The 26,895-nt window shown below is 37.1% G+C and overlaps 1 protein-coding gene across 4 annotated transcripts in view; it reads left to right on the forward strand.

Moving 5' to 3' along the window:
* The window catches only part of DLGAP1 (DLG associated protein 1), a 493,753-nt gene that overhangs the window by 394,141 nt on the left and 72,717 nt on the right, over nucleotides 1–26,895 (forward strand). For all 4 annotated transcript variants that reach the window (XM_075213364.1, XM_075213366.1, XM_075213365.1 and 1 more), the window contains 2 exons: nucleotides 15,819–16,183; nucleotides 25,547–25,638. In XM_075213364.1, the coding sequence (XP_075069465.1) occupies nucleotides 15,819–16,183; nucleotides 25,547–25,638 (457 nt within the window). The remainder of the gene's footprint in view (nucleotides 1–15,818; nucleotides 16,184–25,546; nucleotides 25,639–26,895) is intronic.

Here is a 26,895-nt window from a genome sequence, read left to right on the forward strand (position 1 = left end):
AAACACATAATGTTACAGAGTTACTTTCAACATCTAAAACAAGTGTAATCTTTCTTTGATAATAGTAATAACAATATTATGAACATATCCATTTACTAGTATCTCAGTTTTCTTTTACAACAGTTTGTGTGCTACCGTGTTTGTTTAGTTGTACTTTTTATCATTTGTTATCATTTGCTACCATATATATTATCGTTTTAATGCTTTGTGGTGTAGTTACTAACAGTAAACTGTACATTTGATTAAATTCGTCGAAACAGGCTGTACATGAATGGGCATGAGATGTAACAGAGAACAACAACCTGTTACCCACAAGAGCATGAAAATGTTCTCTGCAGCACAGAACATGTCAGTAAAAGGTGGTATCACACAGTAGCTGTAAACGCTGGTGCCTTTCAGCTAGAAAAGCGCCAGGTTGATAAACACAAACATTACTGCGGTGGCAGGTTGATGTGAAGGAAGAATGCTCCTCCCCTGCCACAGAACAGTAACTGGACTTGGAAGATGCAGCATAAAACGTTTTCTAAGCTTTATTGTTCTTGTTTGCCAACAAAGAATGGAACCCATTTATTTTAGCCTGTCCTCGTGGGAGCAATTGAGCTCTTATGCACCGTGCTCTCTTCTAGCTGAAGAGGAAAAAGTGTGTCTAAAGAACATCACGGGCCGCACATTATTACCGTTACTACGGAAATTTTAATACGGATTCTTGCTCGCGGCTCAGGGAGCTTTGAAATTACCGTAGTAACTGTAATAATGCGCAGCAATTACCGTACTAATGGTAATTGTGTGGGGCCCACATTGTTCTAAAGAGCAACGAGGGGAATTGATTCTAGCCCTAAATGTTAACAGAACAGAATAGTGATGTGAAACTCCTTCCATATGAAACAAAGTTTACACATACAGTTTTGTTGATATCTTTTATCAAATAGTCTGACAAGGAGCATATCTGTGTCTTTCGAGTTTAATAAGCAAAGAAATGTCTCTATGGCTATTTGACATGTTGGGAGGTGTGGATTTCTCCTAAACATGAATTGGTCTACATGGAATAAAGAAAGAAACAAATATACTTAGACTGAAAGGTTATGTTTAAACACTGTGAAAATAAGGGAAGTAACTGTGGAAACCGTAAGAATGAGACAGATTTATGCTTTGCCATCTGCTAACATCTGATACTTGCAGACCTGAAGAATAAAATGGCGTTTTAATGCAATCTTTTCTGTCATAGAGAATTGTTTGAAATCTGAGATTGCTAGTAGTAAAATCAGTGAGACTTTTATTTACTAGCTCAGCGTTTTCTTATTTTTTTTTAAGTCCATACTTTTATTAATGATTATAATGTTAAGAGTTGTTAATTTATTTTATAATATATTTTATTCATGCGCTCTGATTTATTGCACATACGCTAATCCATATACTACAGTTTGTTCTTTCTGTCTACGAATGGCAAGTACTGTGTAGTCAGACTGTACCCAGACTTACATTGAAACGATTGCGAGGTACACTTAGATTTGAATTTTGTTGGAACTACGGTCAAGTACCATGCACTTTTTTAAAACGTAACTTACATGCAAGTTGCTTTCTGACCAGTGGTCAAAGTGGACATTTATAAGTGGCAGTTTAAAATGGGATTGTAAGTGAATGGGATTTGTTAGTTTTACAATGAAGGCAGTTGAAGAAGTGTCGGTATGTCAAACCCCCATATACACCCCCACTTCCACCACTAATTCTGACTTGAATCAGGTCCAAGGTGTTTAATGATCTGAAAGACAAAATAGCACATAATTACCATTAACAGAAAGACATACTGGGGGACTTTTATGAAACTGTTGCAAATAAAAAGGTGGTGTTGACCATAGCACCAATCAGATGTTTGCTTTTGTTTTCTAAACTACCCTAGAAGAATGATAGGATCTGATTGGTTAATATGGGCAACTCAACCATTTTCCATTGCACTGATTTTTATAACTGTCCCTAATGTACCCACTCAAGTCCAACTTGCTTAAAAACTGACTGTCAACAATTCTGGCATTACAACATAGCTACAGTGAGATTCACGTCACTTAGAAGCGCGACTGTTGAATTTATGCTATTAAGGGGGCAATGCGAGGACCTGGCAGGTGTCTATTATCCAACCCTTCCTAAAACACATTACATACCTGCCGGGTCCTCGCATTGCCCTTTTAATAGCATAAATTCAACAGTCACACTTCTAAGTGACGTGAGTCTCACTGTTGCTATGTTGTAATGCCGGAATTGTTGACAGTCAGTTTTTAAGCAAGTCGGAATTGAGTTCAGGTCTCAATTACAGCATTCGGAATTTCACTGCCGCTGTAAGTGCTGTCGGGATTCTCGTTGTCGAAAAACTCCGACCCCGCCCATCTGGAAGACCATGGGAGTTACCAAATTGGTCAAAAGAAAGTAAATTGAGTATAGCTATGGGTTCTATTCTGACCAGAACACTATCTATGAGGAGTTTGCCTGTCGGACCCATGTTTGCATAGATTTTCTCCAGGTGCTCTGGTTTCCTTCCACAGTCCAAAAACACACAACATGGTAGGTTACTTGGCTTCTGACGAAATTCCCCCTAGCTGGGGCAGCGACTGATGGGAACGATCAAACATTCTCTGCATATATTGGCGCAATATAAATAAATAATAATACTAATAGTGAACCTAAATGTAACATTTAAAATCCTAATAAACTGAAAAAGTAAGAAAGCTATGTTGTAGAAAGGGAACAAAGATATTAGGAGGAACCAGATTTATGGAGAACCTGCTTAGATTTAAAGAATAACCAGAGGTACACTTCCCTACTTTATGTTGGGAAGAGTAGCAGCCTGGCTGTGTCTCTGGTGTTAAGAAATTATGTTTTAAAGAAAGTCACAGCTTCTCCTTTCAACCTGCCATAACCAGTGGTACTTTCTTACTTTTGATAAACACTAAAGTAGTTGCAGTGTAAAGTGAGACAGTGCTATTGGGGTTTTGCATCTGTTGTGGATTGTCCATAGCATAGTTTGCTATCGGCAACTTTTCTGTCACTATATAAAAAGTTTATGTTATCAACATGCCAAGGAGGTCATCACCACTATAAGTGACATTTGTGATTAGTTATAAAATTTAAAATTTTGTACTTTACTCATGAACTTTGCCATTTCGTGCAGCTGAAATTACCTTATTCAACCCATCATTGCTCATTCCATGTTCTAGAATGTGACCCTGTCACCAGCATTGTAGGTAAAAATAAAAACATCTTTTTAAAAATGATGCTCTGTAGATTTCTTCAAAACTTACAAATAAGCAATAAATCCAAAACTGTCCAAATAGATTTTTTTACTTTATAACTGACTCAAATCTCCTTTAGATTTTGGAAGTTATGCGAATTTGCCCCCTGTCTGTCAGGCTCAGAATTTTCACCTCGATCTCCTGGAATTGCTTGAGACAGAGGGTTAAACATCTCCTCTCAATGCTGCACTAGCAACATTATTCTGCAAGTATAGAGGGAGGGTAGAAAGGCAGGCTTATATTTCCCCTTTACTGATATCTACAGCTGGCTCTGTGCTCATTGATAGGGACATTCACAAACCTGTTTTAATAACCAGGCTCTAATTGGTGAATAGCTGACGCTTATACAGTGGACTTCAGCAGCTAATAGGCGTGCTGGCGGCTATCTCTACTCACATGGTCAAGACAACAGTGAGGTACAAAACTGGAAGGGGTGAGAGGGAGGATTAGGGTCTGTATCACATAGTAGCTACCAGATATATGGGGCCTGAGTCATTAAGGAAAATAAGGCAACAAAAGGAGTAAATGTTCTCCTGGACAAACCATGGTACAATGCAAGGGGTGCAAATTAGTTTATTATTTTGCACATAAGGAAAATACTGGCTGTTTTTTCGTGTAGCACACAAATACCTGATATCTTTAGTTTTACACTGAAATTTAAAGTTAATCTAGGACATGACCTACCCAATATCCCCACATTTTAAATTTACCTCCCCCTCCAATGCAACATGGCTTTGCCCTGGTGCAAGTTACTCCTTTTTTATGCTTTGTTCTCCTTAATGACTCAGGCCTATAGTATCCATGATATTGGTGCCAGCATTGTGTACTGGTCTCCAATCAGCTGCACATTGTATAATGGTCAACAGACTGTGCTTTGTATTGCAAATTGATAACTAAAATGCTGTTAGGTTTGTATGTTTGTCAGTAGTACAGACCTTCTATCGAATACTGGTCAAACGGGGTTGTGTTCTATTTTCCAATAGGTATTTGAAATAATAAATTGTAATACATTTCATTGCCTAAGTAAACCACACCTATATTAGACATATCACTGCAAATACTTTTTGACCACACCCATTTCTCACAAAACCTCATGACCACAATATACAGTTTCAGTATTAGAAAGGTTTGACAGTTCTTGCTTCAAAGCAGGATATAAAGGTAAAGCATTGCACTTATATCCCTAAACCATCCTACAACATTTTTGTTGTCTGTTCAAATATTTTTTTTTTCAATATCTACCATGCATAACAAACCTTTCTAGTCATTATGTTATACCATAGAAAGCTTGCAGCAGCATCACACACCATTGCTGGTTGGCTTAAGCCATTTTGGAGAAGAAAAGCATCTGGGCACTCAGCCGTGTAGCCATAGAGCAAACAACGCTTCAAAGATTAACGTAGCAGAAATTCAATAAGGAAGAAAGGGTAGAGATTAATGATTAACATTGTGTTTATAAAGCCAAGAGTTAGCAATCTATGTTGTACCAGTAATGTATCCCCTAATTTACCACTGTAAATGTTCACAATTTCTCATGCTACCTGTGGTATGTCTTCCTTATTATTGTCAATTGCGTAGAGTATTTCTTCGCTAAGAAAGCTGTTATTACTCTACTATCTTAAAGAATATTTTTGATCTAATATTTTTTAATGTGCATTGGAATCATGTTTATACACTTAGTTCGACAACTACTGTACAATGTCAGTTTCTAGGACAGAATACTAGAAACTGACATTGAGCTGTAATGTGGGTTTCAGCAGTGAAAGAAACAGCTCGTAAGTTTTCATTTTTATTAATAACATCTTCATTAAAGTTCAGACACCTGGACAATGTCCTGAATTATCTGCAGCTAATGAGTTATGGTCCCAGGACAACAGTGAAAATAAGAAGCTTAAGACAGATGACTGTTAATAGCTAGTAAATTATGTTCAAACTAGGTTCGAACAAGCCAGAACTGCCCGACCTGCAAGTCATGGAAACGTAACATGAAGATACAGCTAACAAGGGAAGGTCCATGGAAATATACACAAGAGGCCAGGCCTCTTCCACTTCTAGATATAATAAACTGTACAATTTAATCATGATATACGTTTTCATCACACATACAGAAAGTGCATGGAGGAGTATATTTCATATGCAGAACTTCATTGGCGGTATCTTAGAAGTGGTAGAGCACCTACATGGTAAGAGAAAATAAATAGAAGACTAAAATAACAGTGGTCTCCCAGGCAGCTATAATACTCTTGATGCTTGACCAGATGATGAGCTCACATAAGAGTATGTTAAAGGCAAATTTGTTGATGAATACAAATGAAGAACAGAGAAGGAAAACATGGATTGTGTGTTCTGAGCAGATTTAACATGGAAATATACAAGATTGGGGAATGAACCCCCGGTCTTCGATGATTTATCTAAGAAGAATAACAAGTACCATCACCTTTGCCTGCAGTTAGAAGATCCACAAGATGGAACCTAGAAGCCAAACACATCCTATATGATTATTATTATTATTATCATTTATTTGTTAGGCGCCACAAGGTGTCCGCAGCACCATACATAGTACAAACAGTAAACCATACAGGGTTAAACAGTACAGAACAGTAAACACAAAGTACCAGTGCTTCAGAAACTCCGGGACAAATGGAGTAAGGACGGAGCAGAAGAACAGGTGTGGAGACACGAGGGAAGAAGTGCCCTGCTCAAACGAGCTTACATCCTAAGGGAGGGTGGACGAAACAGACACAAGAGGGAGCGGTGATACCAGGGGAGAGAGGGAAGAGAGAGCAGAGTAGGTGAGGGGTTAGGTGGATGATTGGTAGGCTTTAAGGAACAGGTGAGTTTTAAGTGCTCGTTTGAAGGAGTACAGCTTGGGAGCGAGATGGATGGAGCGAGGGAGGTCATTCCAGTGTAGAGGGGGCAGCTCGGGAGAAGTCTTGGATTCTGGAGTGGTAAGTGGTAATGAGAGTGGAAGAGAGGCGACGGTCAGTGGCAGAGCGCAGTGATCGGGCAGAAGTGTGAATGGTGAGGAGGTCAGAGATGTAGGGGGCAGTAGACTGGGAGAGAGCTTTGTAAGTGGTGGTAAGGAGTTTGAAGAGGATTCTGTAGGGGATGGGGAGCCAGTGTAGGGCAAGGCAGAGAGGGGAAGCAGAGGAGGAGCGGCGTGAGAGAAAGATGAGTCGCGCAGCCGCATTGAGTACAGAGCAGAGGGGGGCGAGATGAGAGAGGGGGAGGCCAGTGAGGAGAAGGTTGCAGTAGTCGAGGCGGGAGATGATGAGTGCATGGATGATGGTTTTGGTGGCGTCTTGTGAGAGGAAGGGTCGGATGCGGGCTATGTTGCGAAGTTGGAGTCTACAGGCTTGGGCAAGGGATTGGACATGGGGGGCAAAATAGAGAGAGGAGTCAAGGGTGACACCCAGGTAACGGAGTTGGGTAACAGAGGAGATGGTGGTGTTGTTAACAACGATAGAGAGGTTGTGGTGGGAGGGGAGTTTGGGGGGAGGAAAGACAATGAATTCAGTTTTGGAGATGTTAATTTTGAGAAAGCGGGAGGACATCCAGGAGGAGATGGCAGAGAGGCAGTCAGATACGCGAGAGATAAGGGAGGAAGAGAGATCAGGAGAAGAGATGTAGAGTTGAATGTCGTCAGCATACAGGTGATACTGAAGACCAAAGGAGGAGATGAGCGCACCAAGGGAGGAAGTGTATAGCGAAAAGAGTAAAGGGCCGAGGACAGAGCCCTGGGGGACGCCTACTGGGAGTGGGGAGGGGGTGGAGGAAGAGCCAGACATGGAGACAGAGAAGGTGCGGTTAGCAAGGTAGGAGCAGAACCAGGCATGGACGGAACCGGAGAGTTCAGATATTGCCACCGTCTGAGCCAGAGCTGTGAAAGCGGCAGAGACTGCATATTCCAGAGACGGATAAACACATGATAAGTAGTTGCTGAGTGGAGGTATTAAAATAATATATATTTTTATACCTATTACGACAACTTCTTTACTGTATGTGTTTTAAGTTGTTAGTAAAATTTCAACAACAATAAGACAGGGAAATAAAAAGTGACAGAGAGCTGTGATTATGTGTTGCAATGTAACAGGAAGTTTGGCAGCTTTGCTCTTTAATAAATTCATCATCTTTAACACACCTGGACAGTGCCCTGAATTAGCTGCTAAGAACGCGCTGTGCACAATGAAATAGAAATGAATTTGACTCAGTCACAAGATTAAGCTTTTGATCATGTGCTCTCTCCTTTTCTGTATTCCTAGCTATGGACAGTATATGCATTACCCAAGCAGTGATTTACTGATAATCCATGACTTTAATGTAACTTCTAACACATAATATCACAAGTTGACTCTAATCTGTCTCTCATTACTCTATTTGTTTTTCAAATTTAAATGGTTTAAAAATGTTTGTTTTACAATTCCAAACATATTGGGCCTGATTCATTAAGGGAAGGAAAGCAAAAAAAATTAGTAACTTTGAACCTTGGCAAAACCATATTGTATTGGAGGGGGATGTAAATTTAAAATGTGAGGACAGATTTATAATCGGGGTAAAGCATGTCCTAGATCAAATTTTAATGTCAGTGTAAAAATAAAGCTATCAAGTATTTGTGTACTACATGAAAAAAACAGGCAGTATTTTCTTTATGTGTAAAATAATAAACTTATTTGCACCCCTTGCATTGCAACATGGCTTTATGGATTTGCCAGGGTTCAAAGTTACTCATTTTTTTGTTTTACTTTCCTTAATGAATCAGGCCCATTATGTCTGCACAATGAGGTTAAAGCTGTTTTCTGAAACTTGACGGATGCAGCTTGTATAATGTAGAAGAACATTGTGTAACCTGTTGCTCATAACATCCTTGTAACCTTAGTTAAACTGATAAGCCTATGCTTTTCCCTGCTACCATATCAGCTATACAGCTCTCAGCTCAGGCAATAATCCACATGTGCTAGCTTCAGCTGTCAAACTTCTTGGTCCTATGCCAAATCCAGCAACCGCCAACTGTAAGTCAAGTAACAAAGAAGAGCACATGTTGATATAAGAGTTAGAAAATGTTTCTCTCAAACACACCCATCCTTACAGAGCAACGGTTATTCTTGTGAAGGAAAGAATCCCGCTGATCTTTTACTGATAAGGGAATAGAACAGATGGCTTCATTCACTAAACTGAACTGATAGTAATGTGAGTTATGAAAGCGAGTCTTATTACAATCTGCAAGTTTCTGGTATTGTTAACGGGAAAATGTATTCTATGTATGAAAAGGCTTTAATTTCACTATACTCTCCTATGAATGTTCAATGAAACATATAGTTACAAATTACTTTGCTCAGAGAGCCTTAAATGTTAACTGTTTAAATACTAGGGCCTCATGTAGAGTTGGACCTATGCCTGATAATTTGGGGAAAATATGCATTACTGGGCATGTGCATAAAAATGCTTACACCATAAGCAGATGTAGATGCATCTTGCAATTGAGACTCCTTATGACTGAAGTGGCAGAGCAGGGTAGCGAGGGGGAGGGCAAACTTAGTTCAAGTACGAAAATGGCGTGTTTGTGTAATTGTGACTGTGGTGGATCTGAACACAAATGCATGTAAATGTCAGAAGTCGTATGTGTTGAGGGGATGGAGGGCTTTTGCAACAAAAACCCATGATGATGATCAGCAGCACTACCTATTATTATTATTATTATTATTATTGTTTATTTATAAGGCGCCACAAGGTTTCCGTAGCGCCGTACACAGTACAAACAATGGACCGTACAGGGAATAACAATACAAAACAATAAACGAGTAATACCAAGACTTCAGAGGCTCCAGGCAAGGCAAATATATTGAAGTGGAGCAGAAGATATGGTAGCGAGACAGGAGGGAGGAGGGCCCTGCTCATACGAGCTTACATCCTATAGGGAGGGTAGACAGACGGCAGGCACAAAGGGAGTCGGAGGAGGGGAGCAAGTGCTCCCCACTACTGAGGAGGAGCGAAGTGAAGAGAGTGAGGGTGGAGCAGGGACATCTTAACAACATTATGGGCCCCCGGGCAAAGCAGTGCACCGGGGCCCCTAGATATAGATATAGATATATAGATGTATACAGATACAGATATAGATATATAGAGATAGAGATAGATAGATGTACTTGCTCAGTGACCCTTGTAGTTTTTTTTGCAGGTTTTTTTCTTTTGCAGGATTATTTATTCTCATTAAGAGCCATGCCTATGGGGCCCCCTTGCCCGTGGGGCCCCCGGGCAGCTGCCCATCGTACCCAATGGAAAAGATGGCCCTGGGGTGGAGAGAGGGTTAGGTGGAAGGCTGGTAGGCTTTGCGGAAGAGACACTTCTGATTGGATGTTTGCGGATTCACCCCTCCAGCTGATAGCACTTAATTCATTAGTGTGGCTGCTATATTATCTATCGTCCATTTACGTTACTTAAATGATATTTCCATTTGGACTGTGGCAGGAAATCTCTTTTGAAGTGGAAATTGAGAGATGTTTGTACTTAATTTAATTTCACTTAGGTTAATTGAGTTTAGTTTGTATTTTGTATTTGTGTTATATTTCCTTATATTTTATATGGTAAATGTGACTTTCACATTAGTAATACCAATTGTCAATGCAACATACAATTTTCATCTTCCATCCTACCCTTAATATTTCTAATTGCCATACACCGTGGCATAGCAAGAGGGCCCTGGCCAGAGGTTTAAAATCTAATCCAGGGTCCCCCAAAGCTGCCACACTCACTCGATTTTTAAGAGTGCATTAATGAAATAAATATGAGATGAATCATGGATGATGTGGTTATTTTGCAGATTTTCTCTGTACATTTAAAATTAAGTTATTTATTTTCACTATGCTACCAAAATATAACCAAATTTACCCCCCCCCCCCCCCCCCTCCAACCTCCACCCAAAAGAGTGAAATTTACCAGGGTATACAAAGCAGTTAAACTTTAACCAACATCTAGTGAAATGTGGTCTGGTCCCAAATATATGTAATACCATCAGTCATATAAGGGTCAAGATAAAGCCCCTAGATGGCCATAGTTTATAATTAGTGCCTGTGTAATTTGTTATTTTTATTGACTAGCTAAATTTGTAGTAGTAATGAATATTTATTATAGATATTTAATTCTTTGGCAAAAGGAGGAATCCAGCGGTTAAGGGTATTGATTGTATAACAATGGCACTGAGAGACTTGCTATTATTGAATCCCATTGTCTGCTCCCTGTGAACTTAGACATGTCACTTCATCTCCCTGCAGAACAAGCATTATAAGGACCCTTAATTACTGACATCAAAATCAGTGTTTTACTAACATTTCTTAGTGCTAGTGATAGCATGTAAACAGGTATAGGAATGGAATCCATTGGTCCCAATAACCCTACACCCACTTTCAATATGTCCTCCAGTTGGCGGCATTTTCAGTGCTGCTGCATTTTTGGACATTGACTGCTCTATATACTTGTATTCTCCATTGACCTTACCCACATACCAAGTGCATACTGTGTCTGCTGCTGACTTGAGGATTATACACTTAGAGAGTACTGGACAACAAAAAATCAGAGGGGTACATTCTGAACTTCCAGCATCACCTAGGAGAAGACTTTCAGCCCAATGCACAATCCCAGTTAACTGAGCAAAGATGTGGGCAGCCAGCCCTTGCTTACCCTGATGACTTGTTGTAAAAGAAAAGGACAGTCCCTGGTGTGCTTACCCTTCTGTAACTTTGACTACACCATAGGACTCCTGTGTTAACATACATGGTTGTAAATCATTTTCTAACAATTTTTCATATTTCTCTGCAAGTTATAAATGTATTTCCCAAAATGTCAAACTTGTGGCCATAGCTGACAACTAATCTCTACTTTACAGTGACAGTCTCAGTCCTGGAAATGTCAAACCTGGACAAGTTTCCAATACAATTAATTTTATTCTGTAATTTAGATGTACTTGTTATTGTCTGTCCTTACTCTATGAACATAGTAAGGTAATATACATTAAAAAGAGCATTTAAAATGCAAAATTATACGTATGTTCATGATCATGTATTAAATGGTTATTGTAGTGCATCATGACCCACTTGTACTGCACTGACTATAACATGTTTCCCATCTGCAAAGCAGCCCTAGAAATCAGTTTAAAGTGTTGGTGACTATGTGTTATTATGAAGCTTTGTGTTAATTTATTGGTAACTAATATATTATTCATAGTACATATGCAGATTATATACAGAGTTAAGATAAACTGATTATTAATAATTTATTAAATAATATTTGAAGGCATTGTTGAGAGTGGATGCACAGACATACATTTCATTTAAATAATCATCAATTAGTGCCATTCTCATTGATCCAGTTTGTTTCTAACAATATAACAAAAATCTAAATATTACAAAAAGACCATTGCATAAAGAGCTTACAATCTTAAAATCCATGTACTAGTCTGTTTCTGCAGCTGTATTTTTGTGGCACACACTTTGAAGCTGAGTCTGTTCACTATGCTTAATCATCCAAGAAGTTTGAATACAACCCACCAATATTCTTCTAAGAATGCGTCTTTTGAAGTAACCGTGGCGACTCCTCTCACTCCCACAGAGGCAGTAAGAAATCACCGGATTTATTCATCCAAGCAGTCTGGACTCCTTCGGTTAATATTTGATAGCAAACGTTTGATTCTCTACCATAATGAATGAATGTGGATAAGCAAAAGTTAAATATGAAGGCCTAGAAAACTTTATATTCAGCCCAGTCTTTGAAAATCCATATAGAAAGAATATAGTTGTAAACAGCGTATAGCACACTCTGCTCGGCCTGCTGTGAGGAAATATCCCTCCTGTTCTGGACTATTCATGCTGTATTTATTTGAAAGGGGATTAAGTCCTAGGGTGTCCTGACAGGAAACGTCATGTGATTAAGGAGAGGGCTCAGTCACAGTTTAGACAAACTGTAAGCTGACGGAGGAAATGATTTCTGCTCGACTTGATGCATTTGGGGTGAGTTATAACCATAGGGTCATCACATTCAACCCCAAGATCCAAGACTTTCTGACTCAACAGAAAATTGCTTTATAAATTACAATAGAGCAAAAAATACACTTCACTTACAATGCATAATTAAGACCTGTAACCACAATGTTACTTTTTTTTTCTCAGTAAAGAGGTGTAAAATTGTTAATATCCTTCCAGATATGTAATTACACACTGTAAAATGTGTATTATAACATTCAGCCAATATCAGTGTTAAGGGGTCTATTACAGAAGGGTGGTTTGTATGAAAGTAGTTTTAATTTCCAGCTGTGCTTTCATAAGCTCATTGGACTATAAGCCTGAATTGGAACTTTTTTCGATGTTTAATTCATGAACGCTACCTATGGTTATATTCAGTGGTGTCCTCGCTCTGCTCATGTCGTGCTCCAACGTGCCGTTCATTTGGACCTATATCTTTCTCTCCCTCTCTTATTTCAAACTGACTTTGCTTTGGGTCTTATGTGTATACTCTTGCATTGGTTTCCAACAATGGCTGCTATATTTATAGTCACATTTATCCTCTCTATATCATGTCTATTAGATTGTTTTGGTGCTTTGAGATGTTTCTAGGAATTTACTATGAATGTTGCTGGGTGCACATTCATGTCTTTTAATGCTAGAAAAGGTGTATATTTTTTTCTTGAATGTCCCTCTGTAGTTGTTTAAAAGTAAAAAATAAACTGCATGAATTGTTTAATAACAGGATCTGAAAGACAATATAGTTAAGAGGGTCTCAAAAAAAAAAAATCTGATTGTATATAGCTTGGGCAATTTGTCACCTTCGATGGTAACTCCAAAGACATCTCACAAATTATTGCAATCAGCCAGGAGACTGACTGATGAGGGCTTTTCAGATGTGAGTGATTTTGTGGTTTTCAACCCCTCTAAACATATTTGTGACATATTTAATAATTATTAGAATGTTAATTCTGACTACACACATACCAATATGGTTGGACCAATTTGTTGGTACTGATCAGAGTGTCTGACATTGTCACCTGTGTGAACCATAAATGGTCATCTACAATACAACTTTGAAAATAATTGTTGACTTAAAGTTTGTTATCCTGTTTAAAAAAAAAAAAATTCTACTGCTACTAATACTAAATATCTGCCCAATCAAATGGCAACCGAATACAATAAATTGTTATTGTACATATGGTTATTTGGCATGACACTGAATGATCTTCCAGCCAACATGACAACAGGTTGATGTGTAATTGTATTGAACGATGGCACTGTCACCTGTCTGACCATCTGAAGACTATAAATTTGAATACTTCTGGCATTATGTTAAATTGTGTCTCTCGAACAATTACTAAATTCCTACTCCCAAAATGTTCTACCAGCCAGCAGTATATATTGTTAATATGATAATATCAAGTGATGCTTACTGTATGTACATACCTGTAAGTAATACCTGTACAAACTATGAGTACTGATGTTATTATTTCAGTATTCATTAGGAACATGTATATACCGTATTGTAACATATCACCGTATAGTCCATGTCCTGTTTATATGGTCTCATCTGGTGTACTAGTGATTTACATTAGAGCTACAATATGGACTGTACGCTGCCTACGTATATCCTTTAAGTTACTTCCATGTATACAAATTGTACATCCTAATGCCTCCACAAGGCACTTGGCATGCAGAGACATGTGAACATAGTTCTCCTTTGTTCTCTGTATGAAACATGTAGATGTTTATTTGAGTTTGGCTTATACTTTGCTTGGATATTAGATATTTGACCAGTGTTGTTGAAGTAATTGCAGGCCCCTCTGGCAACAAGCTGTAATACAATGGTAAACTGTGAGCAAACATAAATCCATTCAGATTTCCTTTTAAAGGAGATGTTCCATGCAAGGATCCTGAAAGGACACCTTGTACCTTTTATCATATGAGTCATTTGTAACTGGAAAACGACAGTGACAGCAAGTCTGTGCCTGATCCAGTGTATAACTGAGCGTGTCTATGCATTTGTGTTTGCTATCTATTTTCTGATTCCTCACTTTGTTCTGCTTGTGATAGAATATTTGTACAGTTTAATATTGACATGGGATTATAAAAGGGAGTGTAATAGTGTAGCCCTTTGGGGTATTATAGTATTTTATAGTCATGTCATTTAGTCCACTGTTACTTTCAATAGTCCTGCATTGTAAATAGGGTGCCAAGCCGATACCATAGTTGGAGATATAAAACTTCACAAGTGTCCCTCATTAGGAGTAACAGTCTCTCTTTTGGTTCCTATCCCCTTTTTATTATATTTGTTCAACATCCTAAATTTAGTGTATGTTTTTTTGTTAGTTGCAGCAATATATAAATATGTCTTTAGAGTTTTCAAAGAGGTCCCAATGTTTGTAATTGTACCTGTCTTTGGCCATTTGAAGTTGGAAATGATGTAATTCGCTGTTGTGGACATGTGACCTTGAGTGCGTTTAAATCTGCAAACTATTTGTACTAGAAGTACCTAAAACCATAAATAAGAATTCATGATTTGTTCACCTTACTCGTTATGCATGCCACACTCTTACATTTCTAATAAAATGTGATTTCACTGCATACTTCTTAGCGTTGTTTCAAAAAAGGCAAAATGTTCCGGCGTTTTATAAATGTTGTATGACTGGATTATGATAATCCCTTATCTGACAAATACAAAAGTCGGAAAAAAAATTTGAGAATAGTTTGGAAAAGTAATTCTTCGCTTACAGCAGCCAAGCATCAACAATCACATGTAACATCACAATTCTAAAACTAGAAAACAGCAAATATTAATCCTTTGTTAATTATTTTAGTAGATCGGCATTTTTTCTCTCAATACATTGCTTATATTTTTATTTTTCATTTTTTATCTTACCCAATCATTTTTATAAAAAAAAAGCAGAGCTATTTATTTTTGCAGTCATTGCATATGATACAACACCGCTTCATGGAAACAATTTTATTAAAAGCACAGAGGAGGGCAAAGCTGTCAAATATAAGGCAATGAAAATAAACAAGTCTGCCTAGACAATTTAAAGGGTTAGGTGAAAACCCCAGAAGGGAGTCAGACAGAAAAAAATAATATGTTTAGAAAAAGTTTTAAAAAGGGATTGTAAAAATAAATAAAAGATATAATAAAAGCAATGTAAGAAAAAGTCAATGAAACTAATTTCAACTTTATTCTTTAAAAATTTCAGACAATATTTCCCGAATGTGCAGTTGATAATCAACTGGCTCTACCTAGTTATACCTGTCTGCTTTTCTTTCTAAGTGTCAATCATTGCAATAAAACGTGAACATGTCCTCAGTTAACCTTTGTCATATAAAGTTCTCTGTATAATAAAGTTACTTGTGTTATACTGGATCCACAAGTGTCGTAATTGGTATTGCAGAAATACAATGCTGTCTAATATAATATATAAGATCATTTGTACAATACACATTTGTGAACTATCTGCATGTCTAGCAATATATATATAAAAAGTATTTATTGTATATCTCATCTTTTTGACTTTTTCAGTATCTTCATGTATTACCACATATAAAAAGACACCGCCTCCAGTTCCACCCAGGACAACCACAAAACCGTTCATCTCTATCACAGCTCAGAGTAGCACAGAATCTGCCCAAGATGCCTACATGGATGGACATGGACAAAGGGGGGATATGATTAGTCAGTCAGGGCTCAGTAACTCCACTGAGAGCCTGGACAGTATGAAAGCACTTACAGCCGCTATTGAAGCTGCCAATGCTCAGATCCATGGCCCAGCCAGCCAGCACATGGATAACCACATGACCATGAACTCCGCTTCAACCGTTTCCACCATCACTGCAGAAGAGAGGAAGAGGAATCAGTTCAGGAAAAACCTATCAATTGGAATACAGGTAAACAAAGTATTATACTAGATAAAGCAACAAGACCTTAATATTCTTCACAGACTATTGTGTCCCAACAAGAACCTTCAAAACTCCTCAGATTGGCAGTTCACAATCACATTCTGAAAATGCAAAAACATAGACAGGTTTTTATCTAAATGATATCCGATAACATCACAGCTATAAGTTCTACTTAAATTATCAATAATAAGTGCTTAAAATCAGGAAACAGCAGCCATGCAAGCATTCGTGATAAGCTGGCCTCACTGTGACCTCTAAGCTGAGAAAGCTGGAAATTAATTTGTTAGTAAAGCTCTATTGAGCATGGTAGTATGAACAGCAGATTCTCAATGGGTTTCTTGTTGAGATGATTGAACATTTCCAGCTTAGCTTAGAGGAAACATTCACTGGGTCATCTTCCTGTCTGTCATCCCGTCAACAAATTCTATAAACTGACATGGCTTGAGGGAAGCATAATGATACAGTTTAAAAGTAAAATTACAGCATTGCGTGCAAATTGTCCTACCGGTTTAGGCTGCACTGACAAGTACAGTGCTGTGAGGCACTCCAGGACAATATTTGACTGTCACATCCTCTGCAGGATTGGACAGCACCTCTTCAAAAGGTCACAGTGTATTTCTAAGTTACCAAGAGGTGATTTCAGACAGAAGTCTTGATTCAATTATCAGGAGTTGTTCTAGGAAGATGTTGTACCCAGCATAATTACTTAATTTTGCAATTCATTTTTGAGTAGAGCTTCCCTGTAAACGGCTAAGTAGATATATAAACTGCAAAGAAGGTCAAGTAGGTCAATATGATTGTACAGTTATACATTCCTAAGAAAGAAAACTTCATTTATAATGTATGTAGACTATTGAAAAGCCATGAAATCTTAGTAATGTAACATCGCCAGCTGTGTGAAAACCTATTAATGACTACATTTTTCCATTTCATCCAAACTTTTTTCTTATTTATAAGCCCAACTACTTTGATAATATAGTCACTCATTTAATCTTTAATGGTTCTAGTTTAAACATGTAACCCACACATTTTATTAGATTGTTTATTGGGAGGATTGCCTCCACAGATAATAAAATATTGTTGTGGAATTGCAACTGGAAAAAGGTACCATTGCTGCTTCAGGACTTACAGCTTACAGGCAGCGATACAGAGCCAACCCATTCTTGCAGGTGCTAAGAGCACAGCTTGGTAGAGAGTTATAGGCTACTTGGAGATGGATATACACTGTAAGCTTATTATGTGTTTTGGCACTTCAATGCTGGTGTTTTTATTATATGTTACATTATTCTAGATGTGCTATGCATATATAAGGAAGTTATTGAGGCAGTGTTTATTTGCTTTGGTGGTGTTACTGATGTTCGGCCTAGAAGCCCTGTAAATTTGGTCCCGGTCAGGAAAGTAACCTCTACACAATCTCAACTAGCTACTACTTTTAAAGCAAAGAAATAGTTACAATGCTACAGAATATTCACCACTATAATTCAACATATTTACAAGGAATTGGGAAAAAAGCAGGAAGACTGTGTAGAACAAATGTGCTTAATATTGAAAATTGTTACAAAGAAAATAAAATGTTTAGTAACTAATGCTAGAAGTCTTCCAAATAAAATTGGAGGAGAATTATAATATAGTGGGCATGATGGAAGCGTGGTTAATAAACACACATGACTGACAGCAAATCTGGAAGGTTACAGCATGTTTAGGAAGGATAGACAAGTTAGAAAGAGAGAGGAGATGCTTGTCTTTATATAACGCTGCTTATGACCTAACCTCCTGTAGGATTTCTGTAAGGAAAATTGAAACGTAGAGTCCTTATGGGTAGAAAAATATATATATACCTGGAAAAGTCTCCAATATTGGGATTTGTTGTATGTCACAAAGTATTAAACAGTTTACGTAAAGACAATTATTAATGCACATGGGAAAGGCCGTCATATTAGCCGTTTACTTTCATTCTATATTTTTAATTATTGCAAAATAAGAAATGAAAACTAGAAATGACTAAAGAGGCAATAAGTAGGAACTTCCAAAAATTATGCACAGAAACGCTGTGTGTAAAAATGGTGTATTTACACCCTTATGCCGCGGTGGACACATCACAAGATGTATCCTGCTCTTCCAGTGGTATATGTACTCGGTTTATATCAGGCCTACTTACACTTATACACACAACAAAGTCATAAGCACAGGAAAAGTTTTTTAAATATTTGTTTTAATAGGTGAAAAAGCAAACATTGTTTGGTTTGATTTAAATAAAAAAAACCTCTATAATACAGATGATATAATATTCCTTATCACATACAAATGAAAGTAACAACAACAAAAACACCCACAAAATCCTTTATATACAATCAATAAAGGAAGCACAAAATCTGTAAAATGGAAAAACAAGATAGCAAACATAGGATCTGCAAAATGTATTGCTTAAGAATGGAAGTTTAATCCTAAAAAATGTCATTTACATAAACAGCAAAAGAAACAACAACTGAATGATAGAAACTAGGATGCTTTCCACAGTGTTTACAAAGGGAAAAAACATGCTATAAAATGTTTTGTGTAGTAACAAACCAAACATGCCATTAGATGGAAGTGGCAATACGTCTAAATAGGATTAAGACAGAAAATGATAGATAAATCACCTTGCTCAGATGACATACACTTATATGTTGTAAAGGAAGTAAGTGCAGTGATATACCACTATTTATTATATTTATAGACTGCTTCTTAACAGTCAGTACCACATGCCTGGAGTAAAGCAGATGTGATACAACTATTTAAAAGGACCAAAAATAGAGACTGGTAAGCCTGACATCAAATGGGGTTAAATTATAAGACATTCTAAGGGATTCAGAAATGTGGTATGGATATTAAGCTGTATACTCAAATGTGATATGTTTGAGTATTTCAAAACCATTTGACAGTGTTTAACAAAACAGGTTGGTACATAAGATGAGAATACCAGGACTAGGGAAAAAATGTGTACATGTGTAGATAATTGGCATACGGATACAAAACAGAAGGATGTTATAAATGGAACATATTTAGACTGGGTTACAGTTATAACCCAGCACTGGGCCCTATCATTTTTAAGACAATTATGTACCTTATTTTCTATGCCATCAGCATATATTTCATATTTGCATATGACCCAGAACTATTAGGGTTATAAACACAGAAGGGGATAATATCTTGCTGCACTAGGAGGCCTAGAGTGTACCGGGAATACAACAGAATACCATTACAGGCCATATTTCGAGAGCTAAATATCAGTGCAGACAGTAATGGGTTAGTAATGTATTCTGTAATCAGATGTATAATACAGGGATCAGGAGCACCTGTGGTAGGTGAGCATAGAGGAAAGCTATGAAACTCCAATATCATTTTCAATTGAAAGTTTTATGATAGTTCTTTCATTTTAATTATCATTCGCAAAGTTTTTGGGTCAGCAAATCCCTAAACATGGTCCTGACTCCACCTGCTGCTGCTGATTAATACCGCTTTCATACTGCCGCCCAGTCAATATTCCGGGTATATGAACCCAGGAAATTGCCGGGGGACAGAGGGCATGGCAACATCACAAGAGGATCTCTGATTGGCTCCTCTTGTGATGCTTTTTTTTCTTACTTTAACATTGTGTCTGGTGAGACCCGGGTTGAAAAACCCGGGTCGCACCATTCATAGTGCCGGCTTCCCGGAGCAGACCCGAGAATTACCCCACCAAAAGACCCGGGCCTAATTCCTGGGTCTGATGTCCCGGGAATTAGACCTGGGACCATTCGTTTGGCTTGCCCCGACAAAAACCTGGGTTTTTGGTGCACTATGAATGGGGTATTACATGTCTTTCTGAGCAGCATTGGACATTCCGTTCAGCAGCAGGTGGAACTGGTCATTTCCTTCCAAAGATCATCACAAATATCCAACATCCAATAAAATAAATTCATATAAAACAGACAACAAAAAGCGCATAATCAATAAATGGTGGCCAAATGAAAACTGTAAATAAAATATTGGAAAGGGGGAAAAACAGCTTAAACCAAATGAAAGTAGCACAGAGTAGTTAAAATATGTATATCCTTTATTAAATTAAATGAATTCGTACAAAGTAGTTGGTTACAAGGAAAGCAGAAGCATGTAGGTTAGTGCCTTTCTTAAACATACATTTAGCATAAGTTAAAAGCTGTTTAAAAAGATTTATCTATTCCAAAATTGAGTAGGTAAAAGTTTAACAGAGGTTTCCCAGATATTGTTTGTATTAATATTTCCCCATTCTTTATAAATACATATATGTTGTTACACTGTCAGTATTCTTATTACATGAATAGTGGGTTACACTTAATATCTAGAAAAGTTGCACTATAATTAATAGTGGCCACGCACACAGTGATGACACAGTCTTGATCAGATAATGTGCCCAATATTGCAGTATATAGGATGATTAACTGGCATGTACAGTAATGTGGTCATAAGATGTCTGCAGATGGCTCCTATCAGCCTTTGTGTGGAATAATCTACTGACCACAATAACAGGCTACAATGATGTCGGAAAATAATCCCAACCAATCAGCCGAACAGTTGGGTCTTGTCAAATCTGGTGACCATGGTTATTATTCTTGTTACCCATCGCTCATACTGGGTGGCAGGATCATCCAGTGTGAGGCTGGCTTAATCGTTAGATACTTCTAATTTCATATGCACAGCTAGTGATTACAAACTACATAGCTCAGCATGTACTGAGCTACCTTTTGGTAGATGGTACCACTCAGGAAAAATTTCCCTTGGGCAGAAGTGCTTACTGTGCACAGTGCTTCATTTAACTGGTCACCCAACACAAAGGCTCTGCCCACAGGGTTATATCATTTCATGAGACTCTCCTTTCTTTATCAAGCTACCAACACACATTGTGATCTGATTGTACAATTGATTCAATTTAGATAACATTGTATACAAATTGTTATGTATATGGGATATAGACAATCAAAGGTAACTATAAGAACAGAACACATAAACTTATGATCAAATGATTTGGAAAATGTTTCTCCTGTAATAATCAGATTGTTGCCTTTTTGGTGTATTCTGACAATTCTGTCACATTGTCTATTGTACATCTATACAATCAAAAACTATATGTTTCCAGGTTAATCAAGCTATTTTTCTAATGCACACTTTTTAATATATGATCATATAGTGATGAGTGTCAGGACTTTGCTATTCAAGTGCAGATAATTTGATTGAAACTAATAAGGTTTAAGTACATGTGGTTAGCATAACTGTCCTTAATTCTTCTTCAGAGTGTCCTGTAAGTTTCTATCTTTATTTGTGTGTATTTATTAACTCAGTAGTGATTTTGATCAGTTTAATATGAAGACCTTTAATGAAAAAAAAAGATACACTTTAAATGTATTTACGGGCATGAAGACATTCAGATGCAGGAGCCCATTCGTGCATTTCTTGTGCTTTAGTTCTGTTTTACTTTACAAAACTTTGCTATTTAATATTACTGAATGTCAATTTTTTGATAACTGTTTTACCAATTATGACTAATTCTCATATTAAATCACATTTAATAATACTCTGCCTTGTTGTTCTTTGAATGATTCAGGCCTTGAACAGTCTGTCTTTATAACGTTCCATTTTTTTAAAGAAATGTTTCATTGACTGTAATTTTTCATTAAATTGGGTCTTGATTGCATTTTATAACACAAAATAATCCTATCTAACTCACTTGTAAATGGAAAGAAACAACCTGCAAAGCTTAGATCAAGCAGACTTATACTCCGGAAAAAAACAATGGATCAAATGTCAGCTGGAGAACGTTATTGCCATGTGTGGAATGTGTTGGATTAACTTGTAATTGTTGTTACAGTATATTGCATATATTATTTACTGATGTTGAAGGGATTACTAATATCTTTAAATGTTTATAACTGTTGCTGGTTCATTATTGTAATTTTTTGTAATATTAAAAAGAAATGTTTTTGAGCATGCAGTTACTTTGTTCTTTTTGATTCCATGGGGGTGGAGTTGGGGGTGGGGCATGAATCAGCTGTGTGTCTTCCTGCCCCACCCACTGCACAGAAAGGTTTTCCTGTAAGATGAATAAAATTACTAAAGGGAAGATCTATCAAAGGCTTAGTTTGACCAAATATCTTGTGTATAAGTGATTTATGTGATTTGTTGCAATTTATCTAATCTACCAAAAGCAAATTACCATGTAAAAAATAATCTCCTTGGTTTCAGACAGTTGAGGGCCTGAAAACCCATGAGATGAGGTGTGTCAGTACCTGCTCAGCCAATCACAAGAGGCCAGCATGTAAGAATTGATTAAGATGGCCTTTCTGCCCCTATTGCCTATTCAGATGAATGGTAAGAAACTGATTTTGCTCAGCAAGATTTACTCAGAGTAAAAATGCCCCAAATCATCTGAATTAAACAAATCTTAATAGATTGGAGTGTTTGGGATGAGTTAACAAGATATTTATGGGGATTTCATGCGATTTTAGCTTGTGAACAAAATCAACCTTTGATAGATCACCCATTTAGTTTAAGGAAACTGCTACAAAAGCTAATAAAATACTGGGATGTTTGGCAAAGGTATTACATGCATAATGTTACCGCTTTATTAGGCCACATTTTCAACTTGGGATATGGTTTTGAGCATCTGTGCATCTGTCCACAAGAAAAACTTGGGAGAACTTGTGTTGGTTTAGATATGGGCAACTTTGTTAAGGGAATAAAGGGGTTTAAATGATAAAGTAAGATTAGACATTTTGGATAAAAGTGACCTCAGAAACGACCTAATCGGTATGTATACATATTCTGAGATCAATGCAAAGATTTATCTAACAACATTTTCATACCTTCTGCAGGAGACAAGGAAACCTCTGTTTCCAATGACAGAAAGATTTCTTTAAGCTTAAGCAGAAAACAGAGTTTCTTTACCGTGAGGGTTGTCAGACAATAGAATACATTACGAGGACAGGTGGTGATGACCGACACATTAATTGGATTTGATGCCTTTTAGTGGATCGATTGCCTTTCTTATAAGAAATTGCATTATTGGGGTAACTGGTAGTAGTGCATGTCAAGACACAAAGAAGTCTGTTTTCTTGTTAATTGAGAGTTGAGATGAGTATGTGGTTCTTCATAGTGGAATCATAGATGTATAACTACCTGTTTTAAAACAATAGCTATAAAGACAAATTATATTTCTGGGAATTGAATTTGAATTGTTAATGCTTGCTCAAGCATTTGTTGTTTTGTCCTTGAAAAACCTTTGTTCTTTAGCACTCCAAACAGCACTAAATATATCTATAGAATAACCATGTTCATGTTTCTGTCTTTCAGTGATAATTGACATGTAATTGCAAATATTGTTGAGATTAAACAGGTTCTTCATCTTTATCACAATAACCCACCCTCAGACTATGACATTGCTGGGGGACCCTTCCCTTTGGGTACCTCCGTTTGTATTATGCAACAGTCCCCCTGTATTTACTTGGGACCACCAGCGCCTGATTGGATGAGTGGCGCTGCCATTCAATCAAGAGTCATCTTGCATTACAGTCAATAATGATCATTTCTGACAGTGCAAAAGCGCAATGCAAATGTTTTGTGACAACACTAGAAAATGCAACTAGTTTTACTAGCAGATGGGGATGAGAGCCAAGATTGTCCCCATATGCAAAACAATATTTTCATATGTGGGGTGAGATTAGTTAAACAACATAAAGAAATGGAGCAGGCACATTTAGGAGGAGTCCCCTGCTTTGATGGAGGGCACACAGCTTTTATCTACCCATAAACAGACTAGATTTGTCGTCCAACTCTAAGGTGGCAGGATCATGCCTCATCCTATACCTGCAGGTCCATCTTGGAAATAAGATTTCTCAATGGTATTCATTTGTATAAATTAAGGATCCAATTAATTGATTAGTTGTTACTTTTAATGATTGGCTTTTTGTACCATCCAGTTGCAAAGTGCATTTCTTGGAACATGATTAATATAAATAAAACATTCTAACACACAAAATTAACTTAACATGTCAAAAAGAAAGTACTGATGTCCCCTCACTCTCATGAAGACGGTGGTCCACAAGTCTTAGTAAGTTGGACTTTATTCTTCCATCATGTACATTTTCAGGTCCTGAAATCAATCAGCTAGGAGCAGCTTGATCTTCCAGGGTCAGCTCCATGGATCAGGATTTGGCCATGCACCACAAATTGCGCTAACCAATTAGATGAACTTGTGTGGGTCCCCATGCTTTGTGGTCCATAAATGATCCTTACTGTGTTGGACCCCCCCTTCTTCTGCAGCTCTCCTAAAGTGCTCTTCACTTATGTTGCCAAATGTGAAAATTAATCTATCTTCATTCTCTCTTGCCAAGTGGTAAGTTGTGGCCCACATTAGTGCTGGAGAGAAACTAACACATTGTAGAGGTCTTCAACCACCATAAATGAGTAGACATCTCTTTGTGGTATGTGAATATTTAAAGGAGTATTATACTGAAACATTACATGCTTTAAAAACAATAACAATATTATTGTACAGTTTTTATTTCTGAATTAATCCATAGCCCTTCCATGTCTCAAAGGTCTTTTAACATGTACCATTATAATTTGCCCAATGTGTGCAATGATTCATGTGAGAAGTGTTAGTCAAGGAAGCAATATTACAGCTCCCACTTATATTAGTAAATGGAAATTTATACAGAGAAATAAAGTTCTCTGAACAGAATGACTTGGAGCCTTGTTGAACGTTTAGGGAAAACAAAATGAAAATATGCTATTTATATATTTTAAATATTTTCTTTTTCTTTTAATTTACATAACATCCTCACATAAATTTACTAACTATTAGCAATTTTCTCCCCACCTGTATTAGGCATTTTAAATTTAACAATATTGTTTTATAATATATATATTTTTCATGTTATAACTTAGCTTCTTAAATATTTCTGTTAGCTATATGTGTATATTTTATGCCTTTTCCCATTCTTTTGTTTTAAGACTTTGCATCTACCTAACTGATACAAGCGAACCTTAGCTAAAATGGCGGACAGCATCAGTAAGACCAACTCACAGCTTTAAGAACCACAGGTTTAATGGTCAAATCTCTCATCAGACGTTTTGCATTTTCAACAAATTAAAGTTTCTGAAACTATTACAAACGAGTGGCTGCTTTCTATTGTTTCTGTTATTTTTTTTTATAATTCCACACAAATTTGGTCTTGATAACATTGTGCACACACAAAAGCCAGCAATTTATGACTGCATAGCGCCTGGTGCTGGTCTTTATAGTTCTACTAAATGGACTGACAAAAAGCATATTCATCAGTCAATATTGTTTTCCAGGTCGATGGGCCAGAAGAAGCTGCTAACGCAGAGCAGAGAGAAGCGGCCTACCGTTATCAGTCAGTAGGAATTCAAGTAGAAGAAGAAAGAGCGTAAGGATTCACTATCATTATCACTCTTATGTCGCAGTAAAATAGTAACCATATATATATATATATATATATATATATATATATATATATATATATATGTTATATAATATATCACTTTACTAATGTCATACTAGATAGATTAAAAATACTTTATATATTTATATTTCAAACTTGAATATGTGTAGCAATTCCTTTTACCTATATCCTTTTATTTGATGGTTGGTTATGTCCCTTCTATTTGGTGAGTAGTGACATTGATCTGAATGTGTGGCCGTATTTCCTCTTTTTCCACTTTGGCTTTCAAATGTCATTTTTACTTATTTTTGTGTTTCTACAGTGATTTGCTTAACATATTGGTATCTGCTTTATATTTCACAGCTCTGTATGTTCATTGTTTATCGATACCTGATATTCTTCTTTTGCGTCCACTAGATTTTTTGACCTTTGTACAGAATGTTGGTCAGCTCAATTTTCTAGTTTCTGCAATGCTTGGGCTATAACAGTAGTTGCCAGAGCTGTGGTTCAGCTGCAGAGAGAACTGTGTGTATTACAGGAGGCAGTAATGAGGAAGTAATGTTGTAATGGAATGTGGGACATTTATGCAGAGATTCTAAGTGAGGAAGTGGGCTGTTATGGTATGTAGTTGGTGATACAGGGATAAATAAGATTTCTGGAATCACAAAACTGAAAGGGTACACTGTCAGCCATCTGTTACACTAAGGAAACTAGTATATATATATATATATATATATATATATATATATATATATATATATATATATAAAACATCATATTGTTATTAATATTGTCAAAGAATCCTAAGTGAGTCACCATTAGTGGATTGCAGTATCACCAATGATGCCAGCTGAGAGAGAAGAGAAATGTTAGTACTGGTGGATTCATCCCATCCTAGTTTTTTCAAGTAGCTAGGACAGGGGTGTGTAGTAAAAGCAACTTCTGTGAAATTTGGAGCCACACGTACTATTTATATACCGGGCAGGAGCTTGTATCTCCTACACCAGTGATGGGCAACAGGTGGCCTTAGGGCCGTGTGCGCACCTAAGAGCCTTCACCTTCGGCGCCCATCTCCTCCCAGCTTTATTTCCAGATTTGATTGTTATAGCTTCTAATATTTGTTTAAAATGCCTGCTGATGTGTTATTACAGATAGGAGTCTTTCTTTGAATAAATGTATTGATTTAACTTATTACTGAGATTAAGGGTTATGTGCGGTGCTTTTGAAGGTTAGAGAGCCGCC

This window comes from Mixophyes fleayi, chromosome 5, assembly GCF_038048845.1.
Source record: "Mixophyes fleayi isolate aMixFle1 chromosome 5, aMixFle1.hap1, whole genome shotgun sequence".
NCBI lineage: Eukaryota > Metazoa > Chordata > Amphibia > Anura > Limnodynastidae > Mixophyes > Mixophyes fleayi.